General features: G+C 40.7%; 1 protein-coding gene across 1 annotated transcript in view; it reads left to right on the top strand.

Moving 5' to 3' along the window:
• The first annotated feature begins 10,735 nt into the window (after positions 1–10,735).
• LOC136624614 (cell surface A33 antigen-like) overlaps positions 10,736–19,675 on the top strand; it is a 30,753-nt gene continuing 21,813 nt past the window's right edge. The window contains exons 1-2 of the mRNA XM_066598571.1: positions 10,736–10,899; positions 17,426–17,574. Of these exons, the coding sequence (XP_066454668.1) occupies positions 10,860–10,899; positions 17,426–17,574 (189 nt within the window). The 5' untranslated portion in view covers positions 10,736–10,859. The remainder of the gene's footprint in view (positions 10,900–17,425; positions 17,575–19,675) is intronic.

Raw genomic sequence — 19,675 nt, 5'->3', positions numbered from 1 at the left:
ATCATCAATTCTCATCAGCATTGTGGGCTATCACCCACAATTTCAAAGAGGGTCGCTGACAGGCCCTGCCGACCCTCTGCAATGTGTGTCTCCCATTTCTCCTCATCCAATACGGCTGCTGCCGGCAGCTCCATTGAAGACAATGGTCTGCCAGCACCCCTGAATTGTTGTTCAGGGAAAAGCTTTACAAATAAGCTCTTCCCTGAAAAACAACTATTTTAGTGTAAAAAAAAAACAAAAAAAACTTACCTGTCTGCCACTGCCATGTCCCCGCGGGGATGAAGAACACATCTGCTGCATGTGGCAGATGTTTCCTTCATCCCCCAGAGGAAAAAGAATTCCCTGCTGCACCTGCCAAATCTGGGACAGATTCAGCAAAGCAATTCTTCATCCTTGCGGATAATAAGGAATTCCCTACCACAGCTGTCACAGATGACAGCTGCGGTAGGGGATCCAGCTGCCAGCATCCTGTAATTGTTTTTCAGAAAGGGCTGTAAATATAAACCCTTCCCTAAAAAACACGAAATAATGGTGATTAAAATAAAAAAAAAAGAATACTCACTTTTCTTCAGCTGCCGGGGCTCAGCCACATCAATCCCGCTCTTCTCCTGCACTGTTCTCAGTAGTATTCAGCAGGCAGGGATTTAAGATCCCCACCTGCTGAATGGGCTGCCTCTGATTGGCTGAGCACTGTGACCAATCAGAGGCAGCTCTCAGCTATTGAATGACAGCTGAGAACTGCCTCTGATTGGTCCCTGCGCTCAGGCAATCAGAGGAAGCACTCACCCATTCATAAATTTCATTGAAGGCAATACATGGACCTTCATACACGTGTGTTTTTGCACGTACATAGGTGCACACCTTAGTGATAGGCGGGGACTTCAGTATTGTATCAGATCCCTCTATTGATACGAGCAACAGGGGAAGGGTTTCCATGCCTTCTCTCTCCTTGTGGTTACACGAACTATATGATACATTTCGCTGTTTAAATGCCAATCCAAAAGCATACTCCTACTACTGTCCTTGACACAAATCCTTCTTGAGTATAGATATGTTCCTCATTGACTTCTTCCTTTTACCAAAGGCCAAGAAAGCGGAGGTGGGTGTTGCATGCCGGTTGGTACATGCTCCAGAGTTTTTTGTCCCTATCTTTCTTCTTTGACTCCCTTGCCTGATTCATGGCGTAACAACATGCTTCTAACCCCCACATATAAAGAGAGTATACAAGTAGCCACTAAAGAATACTTCTCTATAAATAATACCCCGGATCTGAGCCCCTTTACATTGTGGAACGCACACAAACCAAAAGCAAACACGAGCTGGTAAATCAAGAGATTTTAAGTTAACAATAATCAATTTTTCTCTACATTTGCTGCACAATTGAATGTAATCTATTGCTCCTTGTTATCAGCCATTTCAGTCTGGGGAGACACTGACTGGAGTGTTCTGTTATGGGAAAATCTAAACACTCTCTGCCCCCAGGATTGCTTCTTCATATCACATATTCCCTAGAAACACGTACCTACATAGGTGTGACTGCTGACCAGCTGGTCATTGGGCTAACGTCACTCACTGGGATACTCAGCACCAGGAAATGGCTCGAATAAACTTTATTAAATTTTATATACCATCATAAAAGTGAGTCGCACAGGTGCAACAACACTTATGCAATATGCGTTCTTGGGGCCCATTCAGATAAGTGCATTTCCCATCTGTGTACTATCAATATATATCTCAGACAGCACACGGAGCCATTATAGCCATATAGGCTATTCACACAACCATTTTTTCAAATGGATCAATGGTCAGTGTGAAAGAAATCGCAGCATGTTCTATTCTGTCCATATCATGCACTGCACACTGAACATGCATCCGTGTGCTATCTGATAATCTCAGGTATAATTTGCATATGCCCATGTTAATTGGCTCATTCACACAGCCATATGCAATTTTGGTCCATAAAAAATTAACCATTTTCACTGCGTGTGTGTTGCATGCATTTTTTATGGGTGTGCACGTTCATGTCAATATTGCATCCATACTGAGGGCTCAGTCACACGGGCGCATCCGGGCGCTGATGCGCTCGTGTTACTGCAGGATAAGACGGCCGCACTGCAGGTGCGGACGACTCTCCGCACCGCCGGAAGAAAGAACACATGACCGGCTCCAGTGATTGCTGCAAAGGAAGGTCATGATACGACCTCCAGTTTTAAAGAATCTGACAGATGGTATGTTTTTGGGTAAGAAACCTGTATGTAGTTTGATCCTGTAACAAAAGGAGTGTGCATGGTTTTTACACCAGGCTGTTTTTGCCAAGGAGAGCGTATGTACCCTTGTCTTAAAATATATATTGTCATATATTGTCCTGTGATAAGGGAGTAAATAAATGAAGGTTGCAGAGAAAATGGTTTAATAAGTACAAAATCAATGTTATATGGTAGGTTTACTAACAGTTAAATAAACTTGCCTGCCAAGACAAGGAAACAGTAGACTAAATAATACTGTAGTGACTACATTGTAAATTTATGGACAATTGTTAAGATTTAGCCCTGTAGATGAAGGTCATGATAGTATTTAAGTTTGTCAAATTGCCGTGGATTTATTTTGGGGTCCACGGCGTAATCAATAGGAATGTTTGCACCCTTCCAGATTTATGTTCAGAGATTGTGCGCACAATGTAAGAGATCACACGGAGACAAGACTGTCACTGTAGAAAGTCTTCCTGACTCTGTTTATTAGTAGGACTAAAGCATCTTTTATAGCATTAGGGGTAAATTGCCCTTTATGGGCAGCAGGAAGCAATACGTGGTTGTAAATCAAATCATGGGATTGGGTGATCCAAATATGGTCTTTTTGCATCCGGTCCTGTGTGAGTTGCTGTCGTCATGGACATCCGACATCACGTTTTCAAATGAGAGCCAACGCCATCTTTCTGAGTTCGATGGAGGGGGTAGGGGCGGGAATAACCAATGTGTGTCAAATGACGCCTGAGGGTTATATGCGGGTAAAAAGTGTGCCCTAAGGTTATGAGCATGTGTTTCTATCAAGCTGCATATTCTGATAACAGTTAGCAGTATGAGATGTGCCAGCACATTCCATTCTGTTCACCTTGCATAGACATAAGGATATATACATATATATATACTCCACAGAATATAAATGAGAGTAGAACATGAATTTATTTTGTTAATTATTCTGGGATTGTTTGTCATTGTGTTCGTAATATGGCTTGTGTGAAAGTTGAATCAAGCTGATCAAAGGAAAGATTTCCCCACCGTGCATTTTCTGTAAGGACTATGGGTCCACATAAAAAACATATACACATTCGTTGTGGCAGAAAACTGGCTTCAGAGCTATTCGCCTGACTTACGGTACACCAAAAGGGCTGTTAAAAAGATAAATATCTCTGAGGGCAGTATGTGTCGTAAGGGAAACTGCCAGACAAATTACTGAAGAGCGTGAAGGGAGAGAGGCAGTTAAAAGATGTCAAGCCATATTAAAAAAGAGCTAGTATGAATCCAGAAGGTTGACAGATTTTTTTTCTTTTCTAATTCTTGCTAGACTGCTCTATATTGAGGAGGGGCAAACCCATTACATTCTCCCTTTCTTTATATCATCTAGCTCCACCCATTTTGGTTTGGCTACCCGTTTGAGTGTCTTGTTCACATTTGAAGGTAAATAGTCTAGCAATGCACATCTCATATAGAACACATACAGGAGCCCTTCACACTCACACAGAAAAATTCACATTATTTATGGTTAGAATCAACATGTATTACATTCTAATTCTCTTGCGCAGCAAAAAATCAAACCTTTTCAATTCACATTGCACCTTTAAATCACTTTCTTGTCTCTTTCTGCGCAAACACTTGCTGAGACACTTTAGTTCAATTCCTTTTTTTTTTCCTTGATCATGATCTGCTATCTAACTTTTCACTTTCCATCTACTGTATTTTACTTAAAGGGGTTGTCCCGCGCCGAAACGTTTTTTTTTTTTTTTCAATAGCCCCCCCGTTCGGCGCGAGACAAACCCGATGCAGGGGTTAAAAAAGAAAACCGGATAGTGCTTACCTGAATCCCCGCGCTCCGGTGACTTCTTACTTACCTGGTGAAGATGGCCGCCGGGATCTTCACCCTCGGTGGACCGCAGGGCTTCTGTGCGGTCCATTGCCGATTCCAGCCTCCTGATTGGCTGGAATCGGCACGTGACGGGGCAGAGCTACGAGGAACCGCTCTCCGGCACGAGCGGCTCCATTCAGAAAAGAAGAAGACCGGACTGCGCAAGCGCGTCTAATCCGGCGATTAGACGCTGAAAATTAGACGGCACCATGGAGACGAGGACGCTAGCAATGGAACAGGTAAGTGAATAACTTCTGTATGGCTCATAATTAATGCACGATGTATATTACAAAGTGCATTAATATGGCCATACAGAAGTGTATACCCCCACTTGCTTTCGCGGGACAACCCCTTTAATATGCTTTGAAACTGCAAATCCTCACTACACAAGCAGTTATTCATTCTGACACAGACTGCAAAGCGTGGTTTTGTAGGAAGAAACTGAGTCTGTCCTCACAAGCTAACACAAAGTCGATTCCCACTTGTACCGGTTTTCCGGTTCCTGATTCAGTACGTCTTGACTTTGTCTACTTTTCAGTATAATTTGTGGTGTATTGGTAAGTTGTACATTCCTTTGCTATTGCATTCAGTGCATACCAAATCTAGTGGGTTTTATATAATAATTGGTTCATGGGTCCACAAACACACAGATGCGCAACTCATGTTATTAACCCCTTGTGATGAAGTGATGAAGCCTGTTTGCGCCTTAGTGACGGAGCCAAATTTTGGAAATCTGACATGTGTCACTTTGACATAAAATAACTCTGTAAAGGTTTTGCATATCCAAGTAATTTTGCCACAAATTGTACTTCATTTAGGTGGTAAAAAGAGACCAATAGAATTTATGCATATTAATTAAAAGCTCCAAAATTGGGAAAATTTTGAAAAAATTAGAATTTTCAATTGTAATATCTCAAATACGTGCAAACATGCTGTTCAAATTTTTGATGAGATATATATTTCCATCTGTTTACTTTATTCTGGATGCACATTTGAAAAACTTTTAACAATTTAGGAGACATACATATTTAACATTTATCAACATTTTGGGGAACATTTTCCTGCACCAAGCCAAGATTGCAAAGGCTCATAGGTGTCAGAATGATAGATACCCCCACAAATGACACCCTTTTTGAAAACTACACCTCTTAATGTATTCACTGAGGGGGGGCAGGAGTACTTTTACTCCACAGTTTTTCAGGTGTTAATGCAATTTAGAGGAGAAAAAAATTAAATTATATATCTTTGCAAATACGTCATTTTAAATGCAGCTTTTTTCTATAGTGCACATGAAAATGAGGATTTACACACCAAAATGGACACCCCTGTTTCTCCTGTGTTCAGAGACATGCCCTTTGTGGCCCTAATATTATGTCTGTATGCACAAGAGAGCCCAAAGTGAAAGGATCAGCCTGTGGCTTCCGGAACAGAAATGCTCCTATTTTGCAAACTAGATCCCATATAGAATTCATCTAGGGGTGTACGGCGTATTTTTACCGCACAGTTTTTGAATGAATCTAAGCAAAACAGAATGAAAAAAATACAATTTTCTTTTTTTTTTGCAAATTGTGTTATTTTAAAAACAGGTGTTTTTTGTACAGCACACATGTATGAAGACTATCACCACAAAATGCATACCCCTGTTTGTCCTGTGTTCTGAAACATACCCATTGTGGCCCTAATCTACAGGACACATGGTTAGGCCTATAATGGAGGGAACACCCATTGGATTTCAGGGCAGTTTTGCTATAGTAAATTCAACCATCTTATATTTGTAACACAAATAGTCAACAATAGTAGCGGCGAGTGTCCATGGGGAGGTTTTTCAATAGATGGTAATTAGATATCCTTGATGCAAGATTATATGTCCAATGGATGTAGTAGAGCTGGATTTGTCATGTGTCACTATGTATTATCTGTAGCTTCCCATAGAGCTGAGTTATTACAGTGCACAACAGAGGCAAGAAAATGACAGATTCAACTCTGCTACATCTGTATGTTTGAAAAAGTGGAGGCTGGTTAGGAATATTTGTATGACCTACGGATTGATATCATTCATTGTCGTTATGAAGATATCTAATTTGATAAGGTATACGGAGATCAAAAGCAAACATTAGCTGGTAAATCAAGAGATTTTAAATGAACACTCTCTGCCCCAAGGATTGCTTCTTTATATCACATATTCCCAGAAACACTTACCTACATCGATGTGACTGCTGACCAGCTGGTCATTAGGCTAACGTCACTCACTAGGATGCCCAGCGCCAGGAAATGGCTTGAATAAACTTTATTGAATTTTATATACCACCATAAAAGTGAGTCGCACAGGTGCAACAACGCTTATGTAATATGTGTTCTTGGGACCCATTCAGATAAGTGCATTTCCCATCTGTGTACTATCCATGTATATCTCAGACAGCACACGGAGCCATTATAGCCATATAGGCTATTCACACAGCCATTTTTTTAGATGGACCAATGGTCCGTGTGAAAGAAATCACAGCATGTTCTATTCTGGTCCATATCATGGACTGCGCACTGAACATGCATCCGTTTGCTGTCCGATGCAAGTTGTTTCTGATAATCTCAGGTAAAACTTGCATATGCGCATGTTAATTGGCTCATTCACATAGCCTTATGCAATTTCGGTCCATGAAAAATGGAGCATTTTCACTGTGTGTGTGTTGCATGTGTTTTTGATGCGTGCATGTTTATGTCCATATTGCATCTATATTTATTGCATTTTTACTTGAGCAAAAAAAAAAAAAAATTAAGAAGACCCAATTGATGTCAATCTTTTTCCACAGGCTACTGGAATAAAAAGGCATTGACTATTCCTAATGAAAGAAGTTTGGTACGGTGTTAGCCAGTAGAGCAAAATGTGATTGTTCCCAGCAAGAGAAACCAAGTAATCCTGTAGATATGATACTTTTTCGATGCAACTGGATCTTTTCCAGAGAGGACACAGAGGAACATTTATACCATTTAAAATTTTTGAATCAGGGCTACCATCACACCTCAATTGATGATCAGATTATCAGAGCCACCAAGATACCCAGAAATCAACTACTCCGATATCCAGAGAAGGAATGACACAATTGTGTACCTCTAGTAGTGACCTACAATCCACACTTAGAGGTACTAAGGAAAACCGCAAAGAAACTCCACCATACCATACACAAGGATGATCTCTGAAAACCATATTCCCGGACCCTCCGCTTCTGCATTACAGGCAACCTCCAAATTTTAGGAACTTTATAGTCAGGAGTCCATTGCCCTCCAACACAAAAAGGAACTTATCCTTGTAATGTAAGGAGCTGTAAGATCTGCTCACATGTAATGACCACGGGCAGGATACAAATCCCCAACTCAGAGCAGGACTATAAGATCCCTGGGACATTCACATGTTCCACATCCAATGTTGTGTACCTGATCCGATGCAGTAAATATACTGCTTTATGTTGGAGAAACAGGGCAAAGACTTAAAGCGAAGATAAGTTCTCATTGCCACACAATGAAACAGAGAAAGACAGAATTACCTGTGGCCGAGCATTTTTCTAGTCACGGACACAACATAGAAGATATGACAGTTATGACACTGAAGGGTGGTTTCAAGTCACAAAGCCATAGAAGAATTTGGGAGTAGAAAAATTTATAACAACTTTTGACACTTTCAATAGAGGGCTAAATTATTCACGAGGATTCATGCGTGAGTGGGAAGTATGAGAAAACTATAACACAGATAACACTGCTGGCCTGAAGACCCTTCTTCCCCCATTACTAATTCAGGGACCATAATACCTTCATTCTCTTATCAGTAACTTTTTAAAGATGTTTGTATTTCTATGGTTGTATTCTTTTAAGTACAAATTATCCACATCCATGTCTAAGCCTTGTCATAAGTATGTGTGTATAAATATGCATGCCTTTTCGGATCTATTTCATTTTAGCCTGAAGAAGAACCTGAGAGGTTCGGAAGCTCACATTAACATCATGTAGTTTTGTTAGTCATTAAAAGATATCATATCTACAAGATTACGTGATATCTCCATCTGGGAACAATCACATTTTGAATAGTCCTGTAACTGCATATTTGTTGTATTCTCATTGACTTTAATGGGTGATTTTGGTCCATAAGTATGGAAGATAATAAGACATGCTGTTAATATTTTAAGCAAATAATAGATACACAAATAAACACTCATCTGAATATCAATGGCGTTTTATGCTGTCCCTGTAAATGGGCCCCTAGGACTTATGCACATGACCATATATACGCAGTTTTGTAGACGTGTTCAAAAATCGAGCATAATTCGCGTCCATCTGAAGCATTGGAATCCAATGTATTCATTCAGATGAGTGATTTTTGTACACCGATTTTGTATGCAGCATCCAAAGATAGGTCTTGCCCTATCTTTGGCAGAGATACGCTGTTAGCTCCCATAGACTCCTATGGGATCTGGAAAAAGGGAGGGGGAAGGGAGCTTAGCTTCATCCAATGTCGATACACTGCAGCGACCCATGTGAATGGCAGGAAATTCGCGGCTAAAGAGCGGTACTTGATCATGACTATTAGTCATTCATGTGTTTTTTTTTATGGCGTGTATGGGCGACCCTAAAAAAAAGCATACGGTCCTGTGACAGAGCCCCAGGTTCCTTTTATATGAACTGATTCTCATTTGCACAAGCAAATGATGTAATTGCTAGATCATTTAAATATGTAGATTCAGCGTTGACTTATTCAACGAGAATCCTTCAGTCATTCACTTTAGCGAATGTGAAAGACTGAACTATCGCTGTTTAACCCCTTAGCGACCGCCGATATGCCAATTCTGACAGTGGCATTTAAATCCACCACTGTTCGGGGGTCCCGTAGGACCCCTGCAATGAGATCTGAAAGGCCCCAGGGCTGTCATGGCAGAGTGTCGCTTGATAGACTGCCTGCCCGATTACAGTATGATGTAATGCTATGGCATTGCATCGCAAGTTGTTGTTGCTAAAAATTATCACATTTCCAATGTGGGTAAATTTATGGTGTCAGAGAATATCTGCACTGTTAGGGTGGATATACTTACAGTGATACAAGCAGAAATTAAATAAACCCCTAAAGGTATTAGAAGTATTAGGCCTTTATTGAACCAGCAATTAACAACTATTTGTACAGTATGTTTACAAATTGTAAATTCTTTCCCTATCTACAACAAGTTTTTGCGCAGGTTCCAGAGGTGTTGTTGCTCCTGCAGGCATGGAAATTTTACATTGAGCATGAATTAAAAATCCTTCAGTTACGACATTCATTGAGTATGAGACCACCCTGCTAGCACCCCCACATTCCAATCACAATAGTTCTAAATACAGCTTAATTCCTTCATGTTTTGTACTTACATATTCTCATGCATCAAACACCTGACTACAATTTAAAGTAAAAAGGGAATCCTGTCAGCTAGATGAAACCTGTGAGAGACCTCCTACACGGTTGAGTAATCGTGAAGTAATAGCTCTTGGAGCATTAATAGTGGTGGTCTGTGGACTTGCAATAACTAATTAACGCTATCTCACAGGCTCTTAACTTATTACTGTTGGATGTACAAGGTACTGATAAAGCTGCTCTACAATACAAATCTATAATTGTTGGTATTCAATACTGGATGTTGGTAATTTGAGGGTATGTGTTGTATCAACCTAAATGATAATTTGGAATCTATTCATAAAAATATTTAAAGAGTTAGTACAGACACTCAAGGAAAATAAAGACCAGGGATAGTTTTGACTGGCTTTCCGGTTCCTGATTCAGTGTATTTTGACTTTGTCTACTTTTCAATATACTTTGTGATGTACTGGTAAGTTGTACACTTCTGTACTGTTGCATTCAGCGTATACCAAATCTAGTGAGTTTAATATTAAAATTGGTTCACGGGTCCACGAACACAAAGATTCGCAAATCATGTTATTAAAGCAAATCCAACCCAGATATGACTAAGTAACTGAATCTGGATACCTGAAAACATACCAATTAGCAATATTTCTCTAAAAGCTGGAATGAGCAAGTCATTTGCTTTCAATCCTTTTCATTTTTTTTTATCACAGCTGGTTCAGTCCGTTGTCTGTTTTTCAAGGGAGTCTGGGGATGGCTTGGAATGGTCAGTGACAACTAAACAATCACCTTTTATTGTAAAGATTGGCAAGTGATACACCATAATTTTTATGTCTGGATAAAATGAATGACAAACGCTAATCGAATGAATTATTGTTCACTGTTGAATCTTTGGCCGTGTTTACGCTGAATGATTTATGGGTTTTTTTTGCACAATTGAATGATTAATTGAACAATAATCAATATTCTGTGTAAAAGGGTCCTAAGGAAGAAACTATAGGTGTTGCAGATCTGAACGTGTCATGTGATTGTGCTGCACAAAATTAGATAATGCAGTATTTTTATATGAAGTCCTATGTAAGCTACAGATAACACCTTATATCACTAAGAGTTGTGCCAAAATAGAAACTCACCTCTGCTACATCTTCTTGTCCATTGCAAGTAGCAAGGGGTGTAAATGGGTGGGTTATAGGAGGAGTCCTGTGAACCAGGTAGAGACATCAGTGTTTGCTAAGAGTTGCTTCCTGTAGGCTTTAAGCAGGAAGGGATAGAGGGAAGGAGGTGCTGTGAGTTAGTATCTTAAGATCTAAGGGACTTGGGAGCAGCAAACGTTTGGCACAGAGTCCTCGCTTTCCTTCCATCGACCATGCAGAGAAGAGAGCAAGTAATATTCTACCTGTGCACAGGTGAGCACTACTTCCATTACCAGGTGTTAATCTATGCCCTGTCTCTGATAAGGGCACGACAGGGATCATATATCAATCATGTTACCATAGGAAAATGGCGCAAATATGTTGGAAAATATCATTTTTTGTTTTTACAGCAGAGTAGCCAAGCAGTTGCAATAATTTGCATGACAAGTAACAACTATAAGAGTCTATATTCTCCTTTTGTGGCAGTTTTACCATAGAAAATTCAACCTTTGTATATCTGTAACACTAATGGTCAACAATAGTAGCGGCGAGTGTCTACAGGGAGGATTTTTCAATATATGATAATTAGATATCCTTGATGCAAGATCGTATGTCCAATGGATGTAGTGGAGCTGGATTTGTCATGTGTCACTATGTGTTATCTGTAGCTTCCCATAGAACTGCTGAGTTATGGCAGTGCACAACGGAGACAAGAAAATGACAGATTCAGCTCTGCTACATCTGTATATTTCAAAAAGTGGCATTTGATTGGGAATATTTGTATGACGTATGGATTGATAGCATTCATTGTCGGTATGAAGATATCTAATCTGATAAGGTATATGGAGATCAAAAGCAAACATTAGCTGGTAAATCAAGAGATTTTACATGAAGTCTCTCTGCCCCCAGGAATGTTCTGTTATGGGGAAATCTAAACACTCTGTTCCCAGGATCATTTCTTCATATCACATATTCCCAGAAACACGTACCTACATAGGTGTGACTGCTGACCAGCTGGTCATTGGGTTAATGTCACTCACTGGGATGCCCAGCGCCAGGAAATGGCTCAAATAAACTTTATTGAATTTTATATACCACCATAAAAGTGAGTCGCACAGGTGCAAGAACGCTTGTGCAATATGTGTTCTTGGGGCCCATTCAGATAAGTGCATTTCCAATCTGTATACTATTCTTTATATATATCTCAGACAGCACACGGACCCATTACAGCCATATAGGCTATTCATGCAACCATTTTTTTTAGAATGGACCAATGGTCCATGTGAAAGAAATCGCAGCATGTTCTATTCTGTCCATAATACGGACTGCGCACTGAACATACATCTGTGTGCTATCTGATAATCTCAGGTATAACTTGCATATATATATGCCCATGTCAATGGGTTCATTCACACAGCCGTATGCAATTTTGATCCATGAAAAATGGACCATTTTCGCTTTGTGTGTGTTGCATGCGTTTTTGATGGGTGTGCACATTTATATGTATGTTGCATCCACATTTACTGTGTTTTACTTGTGGCAAAAAAATTCATGATGTCACTCTTTTTCCACTGCATGAAAAACAAAAATGCATTGAATACTCCTAGTGAAAAAAGTTTAGTCCCGTGTTAGCCAGTAGAGCAAAATGTGATTGTTCCCAGCAAGAGAAACCAAGTAATCTTGTCAATAAGACACCTTTTATATACAGATCTGCTCCAGAGAGGACAGAGAGGAACATTTATACCCTCTTAAATTTAAATTTATACCATCTTGAATTAACATTTCATTTTAAAAAATTAACTTTTTTAGAAATTGGTGGCAGCAACACATCTTACAAAAATTGGGCAGGGCCATGTCTACCATTGTATTGCATCCACTCTTTTTACAGCTGTCTGGGAAGTGAGGAGACTAATTGCTGGAGTTTTGGGACAGGAATGTTGTCCCATTCGTTTCTGATGTAGGATTCTCGCTGCTCATCAGTCCTGGATTTTTGTTTCACAATGTGTCAAATGTTTTCTATCGGTAAAAGGTCTCGCCTACAGGCGGATGGTTCAGGACCTGGACTCGTCTTCTATGAAGCCATGCTGTTGTGATGGATGCAGTATGGGGTTAAGCATTGTCTTGTTGAAATATACAAAACTTTCCCTGAAAGAGACATGGTGTGAATGGGAGCATATGTTGTTCTAACACCTCTATATAGTGCTCAGCATTCATAGTGCCTTTAGAGATATGTAAACTGCCCCTACCAGTGCTACTATAGCAAACCCATACTATCAGAGATGCAGGCTTCTGAACTGTGTGCTCATAACAAGCTGGATGGTTCCTCTCCTCTTGAGTCTGCAGGATATGGCATCCGTGGTTTCCAAAAAAAATTTCTAATTTTGATTCATCTGACCACAGATCAGTTTTCCATTTTGCCTCAGTCCATTTTATATGAGCCTCGGCCCAGAGAAGATGTCGGCATTTCTGGATTGTGTTCCTCCCATGATACAGCTTTAAATTGCATTTTCTAATTGCACGGCAGACTGTGTTAACAGACAATGATTTCTGGAAGCATTCTTGCAATGCACAAAACTCGCACAAGATTATCGCCCGTGTGAATAAGCCCTTACAAAAAAAGTTTACTACCATGTTACCCAATAGAGCAAAATGTGATTGTTCCAAGCAAAAGAAACCACAGAATATTGTAGATATGATGTCTTTTAATGGCTTTTAATGTGACACAGACATAGAAGAATTTGGGAATATAAATTTATAACAACTTTTGACACTTTCAATTGCGGGCTAAATTATTCACAAGGACTCATGCGTTAGTGGGAAGTATGAGAAATCTATAGCACAGATAACACTGCTGGTCTGGTGAAGAACCCCCCCCCCAACACTAATTCAGGGACCATAAAACCTTCATTCCCTTATCAGTGACTATTTAAAGATGTTTGTATTTCTGTCGTAGTATTCTTTTAAGTGCAAATTATTCACATCCATGTCTGTGCCTTGTCATAAGTATGTGTGTATAAATATGCATGCCTCTTTGGATCTATTTAATTTAAGCCTGAAGCGTTGGTTCGAAAGCTCGCCATAACATTATGTATTTGTTAGCCATTAATAGGTATCATATCTACATGATTACTTGATTTCTCTTGCTGCGAACAATCACAATAAGCCCTTAGAAACTGTTTTTCACATGTTAGTGAACCCCTGACCATCTTTGCTTCTGAGAGACTCTGCCTCTCTAACATGCTCTTTTTATGGTCACCTGACTTAGCAGAAGATTGACCCTCCAGCTGTTTCCCATTACTACCACTTACTTTTCCAGCCTTTTGTTACCCCTGTCCCAACTTTTGTGAAATGTGTTGTTCCCATCAATTTCTAAATGAATTACCATATATACTCATGTATAAGCCTAGTTTTTCAGCACATTTGTTTGTGCTGAAAAAGCCCCCCTCGGCTTATACTCGAGTCAGAGAAGGGTTAATAGAAAGAAAAAAACCCTTCATACTCACCTCCCAGCCAGCGTCTGTGTCCCCGGCGGTGGTGCGGCAAGCTACTTGAATTCCTGTGTTTCCAGCAGCGATGCGGCAAACTGCTGGAAATCTTCCTGCTGTCATCCCCTGCTGTCCTCTCTGCTCGGCTCTGTCATCCCCTGGCGTCAATGCTCTGATTGGATCGAGCGCCAGCCAATCACAGTCAGCGCTCGATCATTCACAGCTATCGCAAGCTGCTTTAGAATTTTCCCCGCTGTCATCTCCCTGCTCGGCTTTCAAATCGCCCGCCGTCAGCGCTGTGTAAGTAAGCGCTGTTATTGGATCGAGTGCCGGCTGTGATTGGCTGGCGCTCAATCCAATCACAGCGCTTACTTACACAGCCCTGACAGAGATGACAGAGCCGAGCAGAGAGGATGGTGGGGATGACAGCGGGGAGAATTCATGCAGGTTGCCACACAAGACACAGATGCCAGCTGGGAGGTGAGTATGGAGGGTTTTTTTTTATACTCAGTATATACTCGAGTATAGCTAGGCTTATACTCGAGTCAATAAGTTTTCCCAGTTTTTTGTGGTAAAACTTATTGACTCGGCTTATACTCGGGTCGGCTAATACTCGAGTATATACGGTATTTTTTTTTGCGTGGAAATTGAAAAACATCTCACTTTTACCTTCAGATATCTGTTTTATGTTCCATAGTGAATATAATATAGTTATATGAGATTTCCAAATCATTGCAATCTTTGTTCTTAACATTTATTTACATTTTACACAGCATCACAACTTTTTTTTAGAAGTAGGGTTGTACTTTTAGGACTTTTGTGAAAATCTGATACTTTTAGTTCAAATACAAGAAGAAATGAGGAAAATTCTGAAGGATTCAGAAACTTTTAAGCACGACTGTAAATTGACAATCTATGCTATGTATGATCTTGGCGGCAACAGAAGCCATGAACATTACATTCAGTACTGCTTATTCAACATCTCATTCCAAAACCATGGGCAGTAATGTGGAGTTGTTGTCACTCTCAGGAAGTTGGCGAGGTCAGATATTTTGTTATATCAGATAATAGGTGATGAGTTTTTTTTCTCCATCACTAGAATGTATGAGAACACTCTAGTTTAAGAGGCCATAACCCTGCACATAGCTAGTCATGCCCTTTGACAACTCTACCTAGTCTGGACAATGCTCTGTGAGCTCAACATCCTAGACTCCAGACTGATACATTGTAAAAACCAGCAGAGGGATTTGTGCAGTTGCTGATGTGTTTAGCTCACAGAGCATTGTCTAGTCTGGATACAATTGTTACCACTTCTCAGTGGAGTGCAGAACAAACTTTGTATGAGTTTACTGCCTCTGGATTTAGACATTGTTCTCATTCACTGACAGCAAGCAAATCTCTTGAAAATGGTGAAGAATTGAAGAGAAAAGTACATATATTGGAAGGTTGTAGAACTTATCATTTTTAAGGTGATTAAAATCTATTTAATACACATAAAACTGGAGGAACGTCTTAAATTTGGCAGCAAGAGGTTCCAGATTATCAGATATTAAAGATTAAAAGATTGTTACTGGAATGTCTATATGGGTACGATTACACATCACTCATAAAATTTGCCCCAAAATTAGCGAGCGGATTTTAGTTTGTCTTTTCAGTGTGGAGTTCACTCACTATATCCCAAAGAATGAATTCCGTGGTGAAAATCCCCAGCATGAGCTTCTTCCACTTTATATCTTCTCTGCATTAGGGCGGACACCCACTAGCATTTTTTTCTCCACTGCACTGCGAGAGTAAGTGAAAACTCTCGCAGCGCAACACGAGGAAAAAAAACGGGATCACGACGGGATTTTGCCAGTCTATTCAATGGGGCCAGCGGCAGCAGCGCTAGCCCCAATAAAAAGATATGGAGAATACCGCGGACTTCTGTCACAGCTGTCACAGCTGTGGCAGAAGTGCAGCATGCTATCCCATTGCTTTCAATGGGATCGGCGCTGCTGCCGGTCCCACTGAAAGCAGTGGTTTGTGGCAAACCCTGCACTATGATTTTCGGAGAAGGGCTTGAAATATAAGCCCTTCCCTGAAAAGCATAAATAAGTGGTAAAAATTGTTTACCGGCTAGCTCCCCGACACAGCTGTCCAGCACTTTCAGCAGGCTGGGATAAATCCCCGCCTCCTGAAAGGGCTGTGCTGATTGGCTGAGCGCTCAGCCAATAGCAGCTAGTGCTTAGCTATTGGCTGAGCGCTAAGCCAATTACAGATGGTGCTTAGCTATTCATTCATGAATAGCACTTTCTTAGCTTTCAATGGGACCGGTCCCGCGGGGATGAAGGAAACTCTTGCCACAGCTGTAAAAGCTGTAGCAGAAGTCCACGGTATTCTCCATATCTTTCCAATGGGGCTAGCGCTGCTGCTGCTGGCCCCATTGAAAAGACTGGCGAAATCAGTGGTCTTGCAGTGCAAGAAAAAAAATATCGCCAGTGGGTGTCAGCCCTTAAGGGAATGAAGTTTGCTACAACCCATTCACTTACATTGGACTGTGCATCGCTGCAGAATTTCAGCTCACATTCCATAGCCGAAAAAAATCATCATCAAATCTGTGTCAAAATCTGCACCATTTAGTGTTGACTTTGGTGCAGATCTGCAGCAGATTTCACTTCTTCAATTTAAATTCAATGTTGGGGCTGAAATCCGCACTTAATTTACAGAATATGATGCATATTTTAGTGCGGATTTGCTGTGGAAAATCTGTAGCAAATCAGCTATGTGTGAACGCACCCTGAAACTAGTGGGGGGGGGGGGGGGGGGGAGATCTGTTTTGCATTTCAATTTTTTTGAAATTCCACAGTAATATTGCAATTCTGTGATAGACACATTTGCCGGATAATCGGATTTTCTGGATTGTCAAATTAAAAAAATGTTTCACACTTGGAGAAGTTGGATGACAACTAATGTAATTGCTATTACAGCTTACACATAGAAAGTATTCCAAATAGCAAAACTAGTTATGTTGTAAGCAGTGCCACGTATCACCACGGCCCGGGGCAGATTTCCATTAAAGATGGCTGACATACCTTCAATTCAAATATGTCCTTTAGGGCTCCTGCACCCTTGCGTTTTTCTTGCACGTTTTTTTCACGTGACATCGCTACGTTAAAAAAGCGCAAGTGGGTGTGAACCCTTGCATTTGCACCAATTTGGGGCAGTAATGGCGGACATATTTGTTTTCACTCAGCTTTCCCAGAAACCTTACTAGAACTGCTGTAGGTATTTATGCGATTCTATAATCAGGCCGCCATGTTGTCTTTTTCCCTCAGTGTGGATAGCAGTTGATGCTATAACTGTGCAAACACCAGAAAAAACAGTCGAAGCTGCAAGAGGTAATAGTGCCAAACTGCCATGTGAGTACAAAACCACCGCGCAGGACATGAGCGGAAGCCACATTACATGGAAGAGGCTGCCCAAGGTAAAAAGTCACAATTATTGATTTACACAATTGCTCACCAGCTTTGTAGAATGGATGTAAGATTATAAAAGGAGGCGCTCCAAAAATGTTGTTAGATGCCCCACCCACTTCTATAGAATACACCCCTAATATATACCACTGGAATTACAAATAGTACAAATGACCCCTTCATCACACCCCAGATCTTTCCCCTTTCCAGCACACTCTTTCACTCCTGAGCGCGGACACAGACAAAGTCCTGACCAGGGACCGTTGTACAGTGCATATCACATATTTTGGTGTGAAAAGCTCTACTTAAAGAGCCACTCCAGTGAAATCCTTTTCATTCATTATGTAACTATTCCCCATTATATATAAATTGGCTAGTATTATTTTGTTTAATTACTCCTTTCTATCTCAAAATCCCTGGAGTCCTTCTCCTCAGGTGGTCATGTGATCTCATTGTGATCACCTGGGAATTACTTGGCTATATGTTCTCTAAATAAATCAGTTTTTCAGTCAGTATAACTAGTGTTTGGTCATATTAAACAAACTGTACCACACATGCTTTTCAGAGGGGGGACATATAAACTTCTATCACAGCTACTGATGATGATTTTGACTTCTACACGCAACTATTCCATTGTTAAGGTTAACTTAAAATCAATCGTTCAGCCACTGAGAGATAAAGGAAACACCTTTATCTCTCAGCAAATTGCAGTCTGTTCTCTGCACGGCATGTTTACACAAGTTGGGAGAGAACAATGGAATTTGCTGGTAGCTCAGTGCAGAAGAATACAGCTGTTTGCACAGCTGGGCGTGTGTTTAAATACATGCTAATCTCTGAAAACAGCTCCTGGAGGTCCTTTGATATGCAAATGAAGATACTAAAGTGTTAATGGACATTAATGTCCATTAACACTTTATGCAAATAGATCGCTAAATCTTTCAATCTTTCAGTTGTTTGAAAGATTATCTTTACGTGTAAAAGGGCCTTTAAAAAAATGTATTACATTTTTAAAAAAAATTAAAAATCTCCAAAGAGAAAATAGTAAATCCAAGTGACCATAGACACAATAGAGTATAAATGCATATAGCAGTCCCCTCACTGTAAACAATTAACCATTATGCAAAAGTGCCATTCAGGAAAAGGGCACAAAACAATATATGCAATTAAACATGTAAAGTGCAACAATGCAAATATACATAACTGTCCTAATAAAATCTCATATGAACCAATAAGGAGTCAACAATATCACTGGAGTTGAAAGAGATGTGTATAATTACAAGGTCACTATGAATACCATAATAGGAACATAATCGGCTGAGCTACAGATGCCCCAAGGCAGGGTCCTATTAAGTCCCATTTACACGGATCGAACTGTCAGGCAAACGCCCAACAGCTCTTCCCAGTGAAGCTCGCTCCTGTGCTGTTACACAGGAGCGAGTATTGCAGAATCGCTCACACCGTTGCCAGCATGGCGGTGGAGCGGCTGGAGGAGCGTTCTCCCCCACCAGCCTCCATTCGCTGTAAGCAGGCAGTCATTCAGAACTGAACGACTGCTGTTTACACTGAATGGCTAGTCGTTCAGGTTTATGCATGCGGAAACTGAACGACTAAACAACTCTTGCTCAGTCTCTGCATGCATTAACTCGAGACGGCTATCATTGAAATTCCCGCAGAAGCACCGGGATTTGAACAACTCTGAACCATAATTGTCCTGTGTACATGGGTCTTTACACAGGTTCAACACAGATGCCCGACAGGCCGTCCCAGCAATGATCATCCCTATGCTTTTACGCAAGTACAATCATCACTCAGTGAATGGAGACAGAGCAGGCTGGGGATCGTTCTGGCCCACTGGCCTCCATTCACAGTAAACAGGCCGTCGTTCATAGATGAACAACTTCCTGTTTACACGGTCTGATCCGTTGTTCAGTTCAGCCAGCACCACAGCTCAAAGGCCTTGATCCTTCCGTCTACTTTCTTGAGTGTCCAGCTCTCGCATACACATGTAGTTATTGGGAAAATGACTGCATGGATTATTCGGATCTTTGTTGTAATGCTGATGTCTTTGCTCTTCCATATCTTCGCCATTCCTTGCATTGCACTACAGCCAAG

Source organism: Eleutherodactylus coqui, chromosome 4, assembly GCF_035609145.1.
Source record: "Eleutherodactylus coqui strain aEleCoq1 chromosome 4, aEleCoq1.hap1, whole genome shotgun sequence".
NCBI lineage: Eukaryota > Metazoa > Chordata > Amphibia > Anura > Eleutherodactylidae > Eleutherodactylus > Eleutherodactylus coqui.
The sequence above is the reverse complement of the archived record's forward strand: the minus strand, read 5'-3'. Positions and strand labels throughout refer to the sequence as shown.